The 15,588-nt window shown below is 42.2% G+C and overlaps 1 protein-coding gene across 1 annotated transcript in view; it reads right to left on the bottom strand.

Annotated features, from left to right (window-relative positions):
* Positions 1-11,653: 11,653 nt before the first annotated feature.
* OPCML (opioid binding protein/cell adhesion molecule like) overlaps positions 11,654-15,588 on the bottom strand; it is a 1,125,121-nt gene continuing 1,121,186 nt past the window's right edge. The window contains 1 exon segment of the mRNA NM_001132803.1: positions 11,654-13,771. Within this exon segment, the coding sequence (NP_001126275.1) occupies positions 13,671-13,771 (101 nt within the window). The 3' untranslated portion in view covers positions 11,654-13,670.

Here is a 15,588-nt window from a genome sequence, read left to right on the forward strand (position 1 = left end):
ACTCCTGGCTAATTTTTATATTTTTGGTAGAGACAGGGTTTCACCACGCTGGCCAGGCTGGTCTCGAACTCCTGACCTCAAGTGATCCCCCCACTCGGCCTCCCAAAGTGCTGAGATTACAGGTGTGAGCCACCACACTCGGCCCTGTGTAGTCTTTCTTAGGTGAGGTACAAGGGTGCAGTGTAAGCTGGTGGGAACTAGGTCAGGTTTCCCTTTTGGGGTCACAGGGCTTGATGGGGAAGAAGAAATGTACACTGATGAGGTGAGAACTTGACTACCCCAGAGCAGGAGGGAAGGTGCAAGGACAGAATTTCTTGCTTAGGAACAGAGGCTGGCCAGGAGAGGAAAGGGGACCAGGAATAGATGAATAGCCAGGAACCCCGGACAGCAGCTCTCATCTGCCTCTAACTATGTGTCAGACTAGGGCAAAGCATTGGCCTCTGTGTGGCAGGTGCTTTGCCTGAAAAATATGAGCAGTGAAACCCAAGCTTCTTACAAACACGACTGGTTATAAAAATTTAAGATTAGTATCACTATTCCAGAGGATACAACAAACAAACAAAAGCATGATGAAAAGAAATTACTTGCTCTACTCAGGCCACTTCCTTTCAGACAAAATAAGTAGACAGATACCATCGATCCTCCCTTCTCAATATCTTTCATGTCTGTATGATCCCTCCCAGCCTTGGCCACCTCCTACATCAGATGCTTATGACCACAAACACGGACCACACATAGCTCCCCCGCCTCCCCTCCCCTGCCTACTGGGGCTGGCTTCCCCCTTTCGCTCTATCCAGTACATCTCTGCAAGGCCTCAGCTCAAAGGACCATTTTGATTATGTTGTTCCTCAGTTCAAAAGCCATGGATTCGTTTGTTCCATGGATACTGATGTCCACCCTGTGCCAGGAACTGTTGTAGATATTGAGAAAACAGCAAACATACAAACTACCTCCTGCTATTGTGCTTATTGTCGTGGAGGGTGACAGGAAAAATGAGACAGATAGAAAGGTAGAGAGATAAAGAGATGTATGGGTAGATGATTTTAAGTAGACATATATATTTATATTTATAATCCATATAAGTGGAGTCATATTTAACTAAATTGAGTCAATATTTTACAGTCCATAATCTCTCTTCCCAGGCTGTGATTTTTGTCAGCCTCTGTTGTTTGTCCCAAATAAAAAAAAAAAAGCAAAGATTTCTTCTTACTCATATGATACTCCATTGTGAACTTTGAGTCTAAAATTAATTCTCTTATCTCCTCAGTTCTTTTTAGGACTGCAAGATTCTTTTGTCTGTTGCTTCCCTGAGGCTCTGAGACCCATCCTTGGGTAAAGGTCAGGCACAGGTGAACCTATACCCCCAGTGGTTCATTCCCCAGTGGGAAGGTGGACAGCATCAGTGCTGAAGAGCACAGTCATTTTCTGCACCTGGCCTTTGAATCCAGCCAGGAGATTGCCTAGAAAGTTGATGTTGTTTTCTTTCAAGATATAGGAACCCCTGCCCTCCTTTCTTCCAAGAGATGGAAACTCTCTTTTCTTCCAAGAGACAGACACCATTCCCACCTTGTGAGCTTTCTGGAAGCTCACAAATAAGGCGGTCATGCAAGAGCCTGAAGTGACTTTCTCTTGTGTTCGTTAAAGAAATCCCAGTGTGTTTTGGAATACGGGGTGAACCCCGAAGCACGGAGACAACCTGGCTTGTAACTGGAAAGGGCACGTAGTTGGAAATTTGATGGACTTGCCTTGGAACCCCACCCCTGCTAGTCTTCAACAGTGGGCCTTGGAGCTTCAGTGGGGATAACACATTGTTCCCAAGATTGGTTTGAATATTATATGAATTAGGACACATGAAAGCCTGAACTTCTCACGTGATTTCCATAAATACACAAATGTTAACAGCTTTCCATCCTTGCTCAGCTCCCTCACCAGCTTCTGCTCCCTGCACATGTATCACTATTGTCCTGAGGTTGCTGTACAGGAACAGGAGTGGGTCTGAAGAGAGGGAAGATTCACCTGCAGACTCCCCGTGCACTACAACAAAACTTGTCTTCACAAGGCAGAATTCTTCGCCTGCATGGTGCCTTTCACTTCTTGTCTCACTCTCTTCCTTAGCAGTTTCAAATTTCTTAAGGTAGGAAATAATTAAGAGGAGGAATGGGGTAGGTTGAAAAGTTCTGAAGCTGCCCACGGAACAGAGGTGAGTACAGGAAAGAGCAAAGCAGGGACAATGGGGAGTTCTGAGACGAACTCAACAAGAAATTTACATCAAAGTGGAAACATCCCAGCAAGCAGACTGACTCAGCACTGGGGCCACCATCCCACAAGGTGGGTAATAGGAAACAGAGAGAAATCACAAATGGGGCTGTCCACACTGTCACGGCACTGAAACTGAGCCTCTGTGTGCCTCAAGAGGAGAATTGGCAGCTTTGTGTCTGAGGACCTCCAGTGAGTCCTTGCATGGTCCTAGCTGATTCAACTATGCAGTGAACTATTTCTGTAATAAGCTGATTCCCCTGAGATCTTTAGTGACAAAGAGACAGAAACTGAAGTGGTTTGGTCCTGTAACCAGAGCAACCATCCTTGCAAATCCACCACACGGGAAACAAGATCAAGAGCAAAAGAGACAGGCTTCATGGGCACAGCCCCAGGCTGCCTATGTTCTCAGGTATACAGGTGCTTTCCCAGAAAGCACCTGTACACCTTCAGGGTCTAGGCAGCAAAGAACTTGCAGGCATCCTCTATGCATTTGTACCTGGTTCGCTTATGCTCAAATGGCTGCAGAGAATGGAGGAAAGGGAACTGGATATGATTAAGCATTTAGAAGCTGGGCACCTTGTTAGGCACACTACATATTTTATTTCATGGAATCCCAACCATAAATCTGGTAATGTGATATTTAATTGAAACTAGCCCTTACACGATGCCTTCTAGACAATCATAAGTGGTAGGTGTGGGGTGGCTTGGAAGAGGCAGAAGACTGTGAAGAGGATGAGGAAAGAAGTTACTGATTGTCTACCACTGCATGCCAAGCATCTGCAGGCAAGAAGCTGTGCAGGGATTTTCCTATCACTTTTTCTCTTATACACCTCATAGCAATGTCACAGGGTAGTTCTTTCCCAGCTCTACGTGGTAGATGAGTAGACTGAAGCTGTAAGAGATTATTTCATAAGCTTATAGGAATATAGCCAGTACATAGCAGAATCAGAATTTCAACTTGGTTGTCCCTGACCTGAAAGACCATGCTGTCTTGCCTCCTGAGCAACACATACAGATAGACCTGATGCACATGGCTCTGTACTGGATGTGAGCTGACAGGGCCACCTGGATGCAGTCAGACACTGTGGCTTCCTGCTGAGATTCAGCCTCCTCTAGTTTTAGGAGAACCTCTCTGGGATCATTGAAAAAAAAAATGGAACAAGCTTAATGTATATCTCAATCCTTAAGTCATTCAAATGAAATGCATCACTCTTAATCAGAGGTAGGCTTTCTGATGAGGTTTGAAAGCTTAAAAACCTGTCTGGAATTTGTTAGCAAGCAAGTGAGCATCAAACTATGTGATGAAAATACAAAGAGAAATTGCATCACTGTAATATTACAGGCAAATTGGGAGAAAAATCCACCCTCATTTGAACACGCTCAGTGGTCAGCTATTCTCACAGAACCCAGTGAATAATGGTTTGGCCCTTTGTATGAGGCCCAGGAAGTGCCAAATTTCATCTAGGCAGTGGGACAGCTGTGCCAGTTTCCCCCTTCCCCATTTAAAGCATCTGTTACTTCTTTACCGCGTAATCAGAGAACTGCTCTCTACTCTTCTATCACAACAAGCAGTAAAAAAAAAAAAAAAAAAAGAAAAAAGAAAAAAACAGTACCTTTTTAAGACAAAATCAGGATACAGAGGAAATGGAGGATGATAAATGAATTGCAGATGGATGATCCAAGAAGCCAGAGTTCCTCTGGAATTAAAGTGAGAGGCAGAGAAAGGAAATCAGGCATCCCTTGTGCATGGCAGTGGATGTAATTAGATGACTTAGGAAAATGCTGATGGTGCTTAAACATCTCCACCTGGAGGTTCTACAGATACTTGAAACTGGATATATCAAAAATTGGATGGAACCTCATCATTCTCTTAAGTTTTGAGAATCATAGGATGGTACCATCTTCCGTCCAGTTGGCTGAATTGGAAACCTAGTGTATTCCCCATATTCTACATCCTCCATCACCCCATACCTCCAGGCCCTCCCATCAAAACTACCCCTGAAAATCATCCCAACTTGCCTGTTTTTTCTAATTCCTTCTTATCATCTCTCACCTGAATTATTTCAATGACTCCTAACATGTTTTCCCCTTGCCAGTGTGACCGATGCCCAGTTAGTCCCTGTTGCTGCCTGGCTGATCTTTCTAAACTGCAAGACCAGTTTAGCTGCTCTTTTTATTAAATCCTTCAACATCTTCCTTATTTTTTTCAGGACAAGTCCCAGTATATCAGCATTCTCCATAGAGGTTTTTAGAGTCTAGACCTCGTCTCCTGCCATGGACCTCTGCCTGCACCCCTCATGGGGTAATCTATACTTACAGTTTCCTGACCATGCTGTGCTTCTCTCGTGCCTCTATGTGCTCTTTGACGATGTCCCTCTGTCCATAGTCACTTGCTCCTCTCCCTCTCCCTTTCCCCGGCTAGGTCCTTCCGCTTCCTGAAGGCTCAGCTGAGACCTCTTGTCTTCTGGAAGAGTGCCTTCAGCCCTCCTGTCTGGGTTAAGTGGCTTCTACTGGGCTCCTCAAGCCCTTGATTAAAAACTACCATGTGCTGTGCTGTGGAATCTGGGCTGGGACTTTCTGGAAGATATACACTCTGTCTCTCAATTTGAATCCTCAGCACCTGTCATAACTTGGCTATCTGATACATGTTTTTTAGGTTAAAAATTTAGTTCTACTCTATTGCTTCAACACTCCTTTGGAATTCTACCAAAACCTTATTGATGCCACTTTCCAACCTTGTGTTCTTGAATAATCCAAGACTCAGAAATGTGTTTCTCCTCTTTGAATTTCAACAAAGAAATTACATATAAATTACTATTTTTAATTTTTTCAATGAAGTTGAATTTTCAACACAGTTGAATTATATCTTCAGAAGACTCAGGAAAGTGAGGACATAAAAGAAGGCTGAGAGAAGAACAAGAGAAAAAAAAAACACAAATGTTTACTTCGCAAGTAATTGTTATATCCTGAGACTATGCTAAACACCCTTACTTATTCGTATCTAGAAGTGGAATAATTCTCACAGCTATTCTACTGAGATGCGTATTATTACCACTGTTTTATTAAAGCTGAGACTTAAGTTCAGAAAGCGTAAGAAATTGGTCTAAGACAATATAACAGGTAATTTGCGAGGTCAAGTTTTCTGAAACAAGCCAGTTGGTTGGAGAACTCATGGTAAAGGCAAGGCAGTATGTCATATGGGAGAGAGGAATTCATGGAGAGGAAAAACTAAGACTATTTTTATCTTTGAAACAACAGACACTGTGGGACACTGACATGCAAATGACCCAGGTGTTTCATCCTACATCACAGAGTGTTAGCCTTCTCTGGAGAAGCCTAGTCTTGGGGTCTATTCAGCAAGTCCCCACTTAAGCTCCACCTACCCCTCCATGCTTCAGCTGCAGCGCATGCCCCCGATGGAGCTTCTCTTTCCCTCATCAGCAAGGCTCGTGGTGTTAGATCCAGTGAAAGGTGATATGCTCAGTAATCCTATGTGGGACTGAGACTTTATAACCAGCTTCCTAACCAGCTTTGACATTGTAGGTGTCACTTCCTCCTCTCCAACAGGTCTGTGTTAGCCTGTCATCAACTGTACAGTGTGGTCCTTTGGCCACTTGTAGTTTTAACTGCCTTCATGGTGCTCATTCATTTAACAAATGTTATTCACACCATTGATAAATTATTGAATACCGAATGTGTATGATCCTGTAACCCAATTATTTTTGTAGTAATTTATCTATGCACCATGTCTGCAGCTTATGTTAGCTGTTGTTAGCTGTTTATATTCCAGCGTTTTATCCCTGCAGAAGAAATGGGGTAAAACGAGAATGCCTCCTAATCATCTCACAATATTTGCTCTGCACTTTGCAGTCATATCCTCATATCTCTGTCATAATACTTGCCATACTCAACTGTAATTTTTCTTCTTATACAGCAGTTTTTAGATCTTAAATGTGAACTCCTCAAGTGGAGTTCCTGACTAAATGTGATGCATGAATAATGAATAAATGGGGAAATATAAGAGAAAGAAAAAAAAGATATCCCAATGATTGGATGAACATATTGAAAGAAGGTAGCATCACTTCTAATTTGATATTTGGTTTCCAAAACTGATTATAGGGTTTGGCCTCAACTAGAACTCCCCGTGAATTTTTCTCAAAGTGAATAATTAATTCAACAGCAAATTAAATTGTGGGGAAAGAAGGAGGTCAGTTACCAGTTGAGGTCCCTCCTGTCTGTTTCTTCAATTGTTTGTTATGTTCATTGCACGACTACAATCCTAGTGTTACACCTGCTCATCTGGGTATTTCCACTCCACTCCCAACTCCGCATGCTTTTCCCACTTAATACACCTTGATAGGGAGAGGAATGCCCTTAATATATCTCCAGAGGCACTTCTGTATATATATAGGATTTTCATAGGGCAAAGATAAAAATGCAGCCAATCATTTAGCTGCCATGCTTACGAGTTACTAGATAAAGCTTCCCTTGTGGAATAGTGAGATAACAGCAAAGATTTTCATTACCTTGAAGTGGATTGGTAAACAGGTGTGTCCGCTAAAGGCTAGCTGGAGCATGCCTGGTGGATGGACTGACAGCTGGGAAAGGATAGATGGTCTAGATAAATAGATGAGTGAGAAACAGTCTCACATTAAGGAGGTGCATGAGTATAGAGATGGAAAAAGGGTTAGATAAATGGGAAAATAATATGTGAATGGATAGTTGAGTAGTTAGCCGATGGGAGAATAAATTGGTTCATGGATGATGGATGGAGCTGAGTGGCTAAATGGAGTGAGAGACTTATAGCAGATGGATGGGTAAATGTTGTGGTATGAACAGGAGCAAGAAAGGGTTAGGTGCAGATAGGAAGAGGATGATGAAAAGGAAGGGAAAAAAAGGCAACAAGAAAGGGAATACTAAAGGTACTGAGATGGCTAGGGGAACTGGAATTTCATTCCCTTGATGAATCATAATTTTACAATGAGCCAGAGGAAATTGGAAACTCCCAATTATTGATGCCTAGTGTTTACTTGCCATTGCAATTTACAAAGAACATGTGTCTAGTCTATCAACTTATCTGTGTTCCATTCCCTGTAGGGGAGACTGAGTCATGAAAGGATTAGCCCTTGTCTACATAGGAAGCCAACAAGAATATAAAACTCATAACTTTAGCTCAGGGACTTTGCCAGAGAAGCTACATGTGCTGTAAAATTAATGAAATAATTTTACACTTTCTACTCAGTTATCAAATCATAATTAGTCAATATCCCTAAGCTTTATTTGAGGAAAGCCTTAAGAAATCTCATAGTTGCAAAATAAACCAAATAGTGGCCAAATAATTTTGAATCAGTGTACACTAAGTGGTGTAATTAAATTCACCAATGATACAGATGAGAGAACAAAGGCTAAGAAAGTCACTTACCAGTCTAAGATCTCACACCTGGTTAACGGCCAAACTGGGAAGGCTTAATTGATACACAAGTGGCTAATGAGAAACTGAGGTGTAAAAAGAAGTTAATATCCATTTCTTTAGAAAAGCAGATGGATGTGTGATGGAGCAAGGGGAGCTGGGGTTTCACTGGAAGAGAAAGGTGTTTTAGAAATGGCAATTAGAGGAAAGGAGCCACTCCTCTGGGGTTCTTTCTCATACTATTCCACAAGAAGCCTCAGCTGAATGAAACCTAACCCAAGTAAAACCTAAGATGCATAAACCTTCATCTAATGGCACACAATTTTAAGAATCAATGTACATCCTCGACCCCATGTCTTCTCATACTTATCCTTGTTAACATGGTGTGTACTTCAAGAAATCAAGCAACAGGAACTTAGGGACTCAAATGCCCAAACTGGGCAGTATCTGGTCACCCCTATTTTTCTGACACATCTCTTCTGCTTTCGTTTTAGCCTACACCAACAAACAATTTAGACTTTGAGGCTGCAGCTACGTTTTATATTGTTTGTAAATAGCATAGATCTTTGATATAGAAATGTAATACAGACAGTGCTAAGGCTGCTTTCTACAGTGTATGCGAGAGAGAGAAGGAGGGAGAGAGAGAGGTGGGCGGTGCAGCTCCAGGCTTTCTGAGTGCATCTACTCTCCAAGGCCAAAAACACACATATGGGAGAAGCACAGCTCGCTTCATATTTTTCCCGTCCTGGATATCAATGAGATGTCCTAATAAACAGCCCCCCAAAAGTTACAAATTTCTCGAACTTTATTGATACACTGCACAATCACAACCATCTCGTATTCATCCTGAATTAGAAAAGGTTACAACTACAATGTAACATGCACAAAATTCAGGTAGTATATTCACCCTTAATACAATTATTGACAGAAATCAAGTCTTCATTGATTTTTTTGAAGGAAAAAATACGAAATAAAAGAAAAAGAACTCTAGAAGGCTGACAAAGTCATACTCTTGTATCATGTGATAAATTTTTAAAGCATTTGAACATAGTTTTTTTTGAAGGATAATTGTGAGAATGGGCACGCCCATTGTCTGACACAGCTATAACGGCACCATTGATAAGTCATAATTTTTTTTTAAATCTAAAGGACTCTGAACTTGACAGATACATTTTTGTACACCCACACATTCCTCACAACTGCACTTTACATGTCACGAAAATTTCCGAATGATTAAAAATGCTCCTTTTAACTAACACAAGGGCAGCTTGTAGTACACAGCATTGTTATTATTGATAGCTTTATAAATCTGCCAAATAACATAGAATGTAGCCTCAAAAGGATGGTCGAGGGTTCACAATCTTTCTTTCTCCACCCAGTGGTGTGGAGCAACTCTGTGCCTTAAAAAGGGCACCATGGAAAGAAACAAAAAGGAATCTCTTTCAAAATGCTGGAAATTAGGCTTAGCTGACTACTTTCAGGATAAAGACAATTGCATCTAATTAAGTCCACTCCACATTTCTTTGGACTCTGAGTATTCTGCACCTGAAGGCTAAATTGAAGTGGCTCAGCCCTATCTTTTTTGCCACATCTTTAATTACAAATCTATTTCTTCTTCCTTTCATTTACTTCTCTTCTCTCAAGTAAGAAATGTGGGAAATGAGACTGGCAGTTTTGTTTGTTTGCATGTGGTGATCATTAGGCGTTCTCATCACATGGTCTCTTTTTGAAAATGTTGCCTTCCTACTTACACACCTGTGAAGTTTTACTCACGTGCTCAAACTTATTTGTCTTCAAGTAAAACGACAGGGAAGCTCTGAATAATAGGAGGGGAGGCAATTGGGTATGACAGTTTCCAAGATAAGGTCATGCGCAAAATGAAAACAAAAGATCCTTGCTGTTGGAGAAAAAGAAAATAAATGCATTTTTTCCAAAAAGAAAAATCTTATGCTGCTTCCCTTAATTCCAAAAGGATTGACATTTGCTTTTGTGTGTGTGTTGGTCTGTTTCATTTTGGGCTGGTTTTAGGTAATGCATAGCCAGTTTTTCTTTCTCAAGATCAAAGTCAGTATGGAATTGAGGAAAGATGCCCCACCACCAGATCTTACCTCATCTTAAGCCATTCCTCCCTTCCTACCGTGGGCTGGCGACAGCCAACCAGCACTTGAAAATTCAATGTACAGCCACTCCTGATGCCGTGACAGGGATAAGCTCTCGTTGGGGTTGCCTGCCCACTTTGGGGTTCTCTGCTTTTCTCATGGAATAGTTCTTTCAGCATAAATAGAACTTGCTGATTCCTCTTTGTTAAAGGCAAATCGACTGAATTGATGCAGAAAAAGATCCTGAAACCCAGCCTCAGTTTTGAAGTTGCTAGAGTCCAGGAATAGTCTTCTCACCCAGGTTTTGAGAACAAACTGCCCAATCTGTAAATGTATCATCTAGTAAGAGGCATGGATGTAAGAGGAAAGAGGCTGGGGCCTCTTTGTGACACAAAACCTTACCTTTTCTTCTGTTCACTGGAGCACAATTGCAGCAGAACAGCCATGCGCAGTACTCTGCATAAAACCTGTGCATGTTTTCACAACCACTTCTCTACATCTCCCCCCTTCCCGAATTAAAGCAAGAATGAGAAAAACTAAACATGCTTGTTTAGACTTGCAGTTGACTGTATCAGGCACTTGACATTAAACTACTGAAAAACAAGCTGGGCTGCAGCCTTAACATGAGCATTTTCATTGGCATTACTTTGGTGGAAGTGCATATGAACTCTGTTTTGGGAAGGGGAAGGGTTTCAGAGTCCCTACATTGCTAATTCCTTTCACCTAATCTCCTAACAAGCCCTATTTGGCTTCCTTTTCATGTGGAAAACCTGCAAGAGATGTACTTGCTCAGACTTGTATGTTTTGTCCTGTCTTGCCCCCACCCCATGCCCACTACTGGTACCCTGAACAAATCTAGCCTGTAGGCCTTCTCCATGTACTCTCCGTGTGTGAAGTTGGAAAAGTGTGGATATTGTCTTGTGCAAGCATTTGTTGTTCTATATGCTTCAAACTGATGGGTGACAGCCACTCTCCCATGAAGCCATCCCCACCAAAGAAACACAAAAACACGGAAGCAGAAATATGTCTGTTGTGAAGAAGTCATTTTCACTCACAGTGAGTACCCCAGTTGCCTTGGGTTGTATTTACTTTGTTGTCTTTACCCCAGACAGACGAGGATCGACTGTAGCATTTTTCTCCCTCTGAAACATGGCTGGGATAGGTAACCACCAGAGGGGCATCTTAGTATCCTTTGGAAGGGGGAACAGCAGGGTTCCATAGTGACCCTGAAGCCAGCCTTGTTGGGTTGAGAGGTTCTGATTATCTTGGCCAAAGGAGCATGGACCCTTTCCTGTAGAATAAGTCTTGGAGTGAGGAATAGGTCCAGCTTGTCCATTTCAAGCACTGCGTTCTCCAAGACTGTCCACTCTTCACAGCCTTCACATTTATTCCACTCCAAAGTAACAAATTTATTATCAGTAGCATGCTCAGATGACACATTTAATTCTCGTACACTATCTGACACCAACTCAACTCCAGATGCTGAAGATGGTGACAGATCTGAAATGTCTATGTGCGACCTTTAATTCTGATTTTGTGCCTGCTCATGATCATCCCTGGAACTGGGAATCAATGTGCCATTCCTAGCACATCATTTACGGTTCCCGAATCTGGCTCCTGCCAGCTCACTAGGAAATGCAGATGTCTGTTTACAGCTGGAAAATGTAACATTAATTTCACTCACACCAGCTCTACCTCTTAAGACAGTGCTTAGCATTTAGTGTGCCAAGATAGCCTATGTTTGTATGTATGTATATATGTATAGATATCTCTGTGTGTGTTTCCCCACGGCAGAGGTCACATTCATGTGCCTTGATGGACAAAAACAAAGAGGACACTGATACTGGAGGAAGAAGACCAGTTAAGCATTAAGGGCACAGAATTCAATGGTGCTCATATTTTTTATTTTTTAGACTGAGGGCCTGGAAAGGTTTTCCAACTGAGGCAGGGCAGGTCTGCGTTTGATGCTGCGTTCTCATCCTCTCTGTGGATCAGTCCCTGCAGCACACCTGTGTGGTCTGCAATGCCTTTATTTTGAATCCCAGGCAACTTTGCTGGATGAGTCCTTCTCGTCCCAGGAGACAAGGCAGCAAAGGTGGGTCAGCTCTTGTTTGTATGCTGGGTCTGCTTTGAACCTGAAGAGCTGGTGAAGTTCTTCCCCAAAGCCATTGGAGAAGCAGCTGCATCAGAGGAAGCTGTGTCACTGACACTTTCTCCCTTCTGTTTGCAGTGTTGTGTTAATCAAGTGCTTGAAAATTAAGTCAGTTGCTCAAGTGCCCTCAGCTCAGAAGAGCTTCCTGAAACAAATACCAGAGTTGTCAATACACCCGCCATGTAATTGGCCTCCATCAGCTTTTTACTGGATAGTTTTCAAACAGATTAAACCAGAACTGGAGCAGAAAGGAGACTCTAGCTGAAGTCATCCCACTCAGGCGGGTGGACTCTTCACTTTGCATTGCAGAGACAGATGTGTTTTTCTCTCATGTTCTTGCTGCTAAGGAAAGCCAGCCATAGGTTCCTGACATGTACTTTCTTGAAGGGTTGAGTGAAGCATAAAGGCTGACACCTTTGTCCTTCAAGTGCAAAGGAAAACCACAGTGCTAATCAAAACTTTTTCTAGGCTGATCTGCTTCCCAAGAAGATGTTTTAGAAAACACAGGCTCTTTTGGGAATAGTGAGTGACTGATCATTAGCTTGCTACTTTGGCCTATCTGTTAGTGTCTCCCTTGGGTGGATAGGATACCAGATTTTAAAGAGTCCACAACACAGGGTATTGCTTTTGCATTTTGTTAGCCTGTGAGATCGTTGGAACTTTCACAGAAGTTGAAAGATAATTTTGAAGATGCCAATGTCTGCTGATGGTGTATAAATGAATACAGTGGGAGAGACACAATATGATTAGAGATTAATATGGGGATGAATTGATAGTGAGTAGTAGAGAGAGAATAGAAAGGAGTGTTAGACAATTACATTGATAGATTGATAAACAGTAAATAGATTGCTAGAGAGGAAGACAGGTGAGTAGATAATAGGATGGTGAGATAAATCAGATATTTGAGTAGATGGGTAACTGTATCATTACTTTGATAGATAGCTTGATAAAACCTAAATAAATCAGCCACCTATCAATCACGTTTATGAGTTGAACTTCTCTTTTTAAAAGAGAAGTACTATCTTCAAAATGCCTCCCCCTTTTTTGGTCACTTGACTTGCAAAATTTAGTGTTGGGTTGCATGCATAGCTCCAAACTTCAAATCTCTGCAGATGGTGGAATGGATGAGTAGGGCAGAGGGGCTACAGAAGATGGCACAATCATCTATATTGAAATCTACAGATATGTATATAGTAGGATAGTGTCCCAGAAAGAAAAGATGTGAACCCTAATGGAATTAGATAATAATTAACATGGATGGGGGCATATGTACATTGTCATTAAGAAAATAATCATAGATAATAGGACACTTGGATGTAGCTCTTGCTGTGCACTATGTTATGAGTCAAGTTGTGTCTTCAGGGTGTTTATTGTGAGGCTCAATTTTTGCCCAAATGAAACTTACGTTTTGTTGTGTGTGGCAGAGGATGTTGGTGGGAATGATGATAAGGAGAGAAGCAGAGGAAAGGGAAGGGTCAAGGTAGCAGGAGCAGACCCCATTTTTGGACACACCAATGAATGATTATCCTACACATGGTAGAACCCTGCCCACCCCGCCCCCAACCCCACTCATTCAAGCTGGAAATAAAAGCAAACAAACAAACAAACAAAAACAAAAAGAAAACAAATCTAGAAGAAGAACAGAAAAAAACAAACAAAAAGAAGCCCAAGCTGGTTTGCTCTCCGCAGTGTAGATTAAAGTCTGTGATATGGAGAAGCAGGCGTTGCTCAGAGGACCTAGGATTTCTTATCAAAACTTGATGAAGAAGTGAGCTAAGAGGGTCCCTGATAGCCAGAGACAAGCCAGTGCTCTGGAGGCCGAGTTTACACCATCAATGACTGCTCCAGGCCCTGTGTAGGGGAGAGAGAGACAGACCCATTAGCATACACCCAAGGACATCATAGTTCTTCCCTGACAAGCAAATACACATACATGCTTCCCACCTTCCACCCTTCCACTGACCATTCTGAGTCTAGACAAAGGAAAAAGCTCATTGGGAGTATTTAGGAACTCAAAGGGGCAAGCTGGTGGGATGCCTTGACCAATGCAGCCTGCTCTGAAAGACTATGCTTAAAAAGTAAATAGGTGAAGCTCAGGCTAGTCATTGAGGCCCGTGGGCCCAAAGGTTAAGGCAACACATGGAAAGGCAGACCTGCTGGCTGTTTTCTAAGCAGTGCCTCTAACTGTGTGCTATACTTGGAGAGTGTCCAGTACAGACAATGATGAGTTGGGGGGCACGCGGCCAGAGAGGCAAGGAGCAGGTGGTGGGGTAGGAAGGGGAGACGGATGGAGACATATGTCCAAGTGTTGATGTAGCAGACTTGTCAACCTCAATGGATGCAACCTAGGTGTTGTGGAGGCTCCTCCTGCAGCAGCTAAGGAAGGAAGAACAATCATCCCCATGGGTTTTAAAGGCTGGAATTAGGCTTGTCCCAGCAGTCAGTGCTGCCTCCCTAAAGGCCTTGAAGCAGATCAACATGCCCAAAACAGACTGCCCCTGAAGATTCCACTCAAGGGGCTCTCCCTTGATCTTTTTCTACCTTCTCTCTCTCTCTCTCTCTCTCTCTCTGTCCCTTTCCTGTATCCCCAGTACATCATTCAAGGTCCACCGGGAAATAAGTCCACAGTATTATGAGTGCTGTTCTTTTCCCCTCATCTTCCATGGCTCAAGAAGACAAACCATATGAATTGGTATTATCCCAGCCTACTGCAAGGGCAGGTGTATCTAACTTGGACCAGGTGTTCTTCCATCACCTTTATCAGAAAGCACATATGGTGGTATGCAAGACTAGGAGCCAGCAGCAAGTGTATACCAGAAAAAGCAAAATCTATTATTACCAAGGGATTACAAGCCATTAAGAGGCATTTCTATAAAACTAGTGAAGAAGCAAAGGAGATTCAAAGGAGACAGTACACCTCTTCTACCATCTCTAGCCAGGACTTCACAGCTTCTTTGAGAAGCAAATTGGCCCACTGGAAATAAGCTGAGGTGCAGCAGAACCTCTTTAGACAGGACCAGTTCATTTGGCATGCCTGTCAACCTTATGGTGAGGATCCATGCCTTGCCCAGGAGGGACTGATGGGAACATTTTACTTTGGGAAATTCAGGTCTGTCACTTCAGCAATGAGTATACAACTGTTCCTCTCCACTAATCTTAACATGAATACCTTTTCTTTCTACTTAAAATATACATGCTTTTATGGACTAAAAGTCATATTTACTTGATAGCTTGAAGTCTGGCTCATATTACCCTGCATTTTTGTCAGAGAATATTCACAAAAAAGGGCAGGATCCAGGTTCTAGCGACATGTTAATGTCCCAGAGGAGGCTCCATAGATATTGATGGAAAGTAGCCTGACTGTGGGGCCTCCAGCAGTCCTGGCACACATCCTGAGAAATCATACTGTCCTGCAGAATGCACTGAGCTAGAAATGCTCAGCTTGAAGCTCAAGGTAATTCTCTACATATTGTCTTTGAAAGATGAGTGATTTAGATTTTTAGATAAGTTCATTTACATTTTTAAATAAAAATATGTACATAAAGATACTTTTAAAGAAACATATGGGCAGATTCATAAGGCCCATATGTTTCTTTAAAAGTATCTTTTTGTATATATTTTTCTTAAAAAGTATTTTCATGACATATATGGCGTATATACTAGACTAG

This window comes from Pongo abelii, chromosome 9 (assembly GCF_028885655.2).
Source record: "Pongo abelii isolate AG06213 chromosome 9, NHGRI_mPonAbe1-v2.0_pri, whole genome shotgun sequence".
Classification (NCBI taxonomy): domain Eukaryota; kingdom Metazoa; phylum Chordata; class Mammalia; order Primates; family Hominidae; genus Pongo; species Pongo abelii.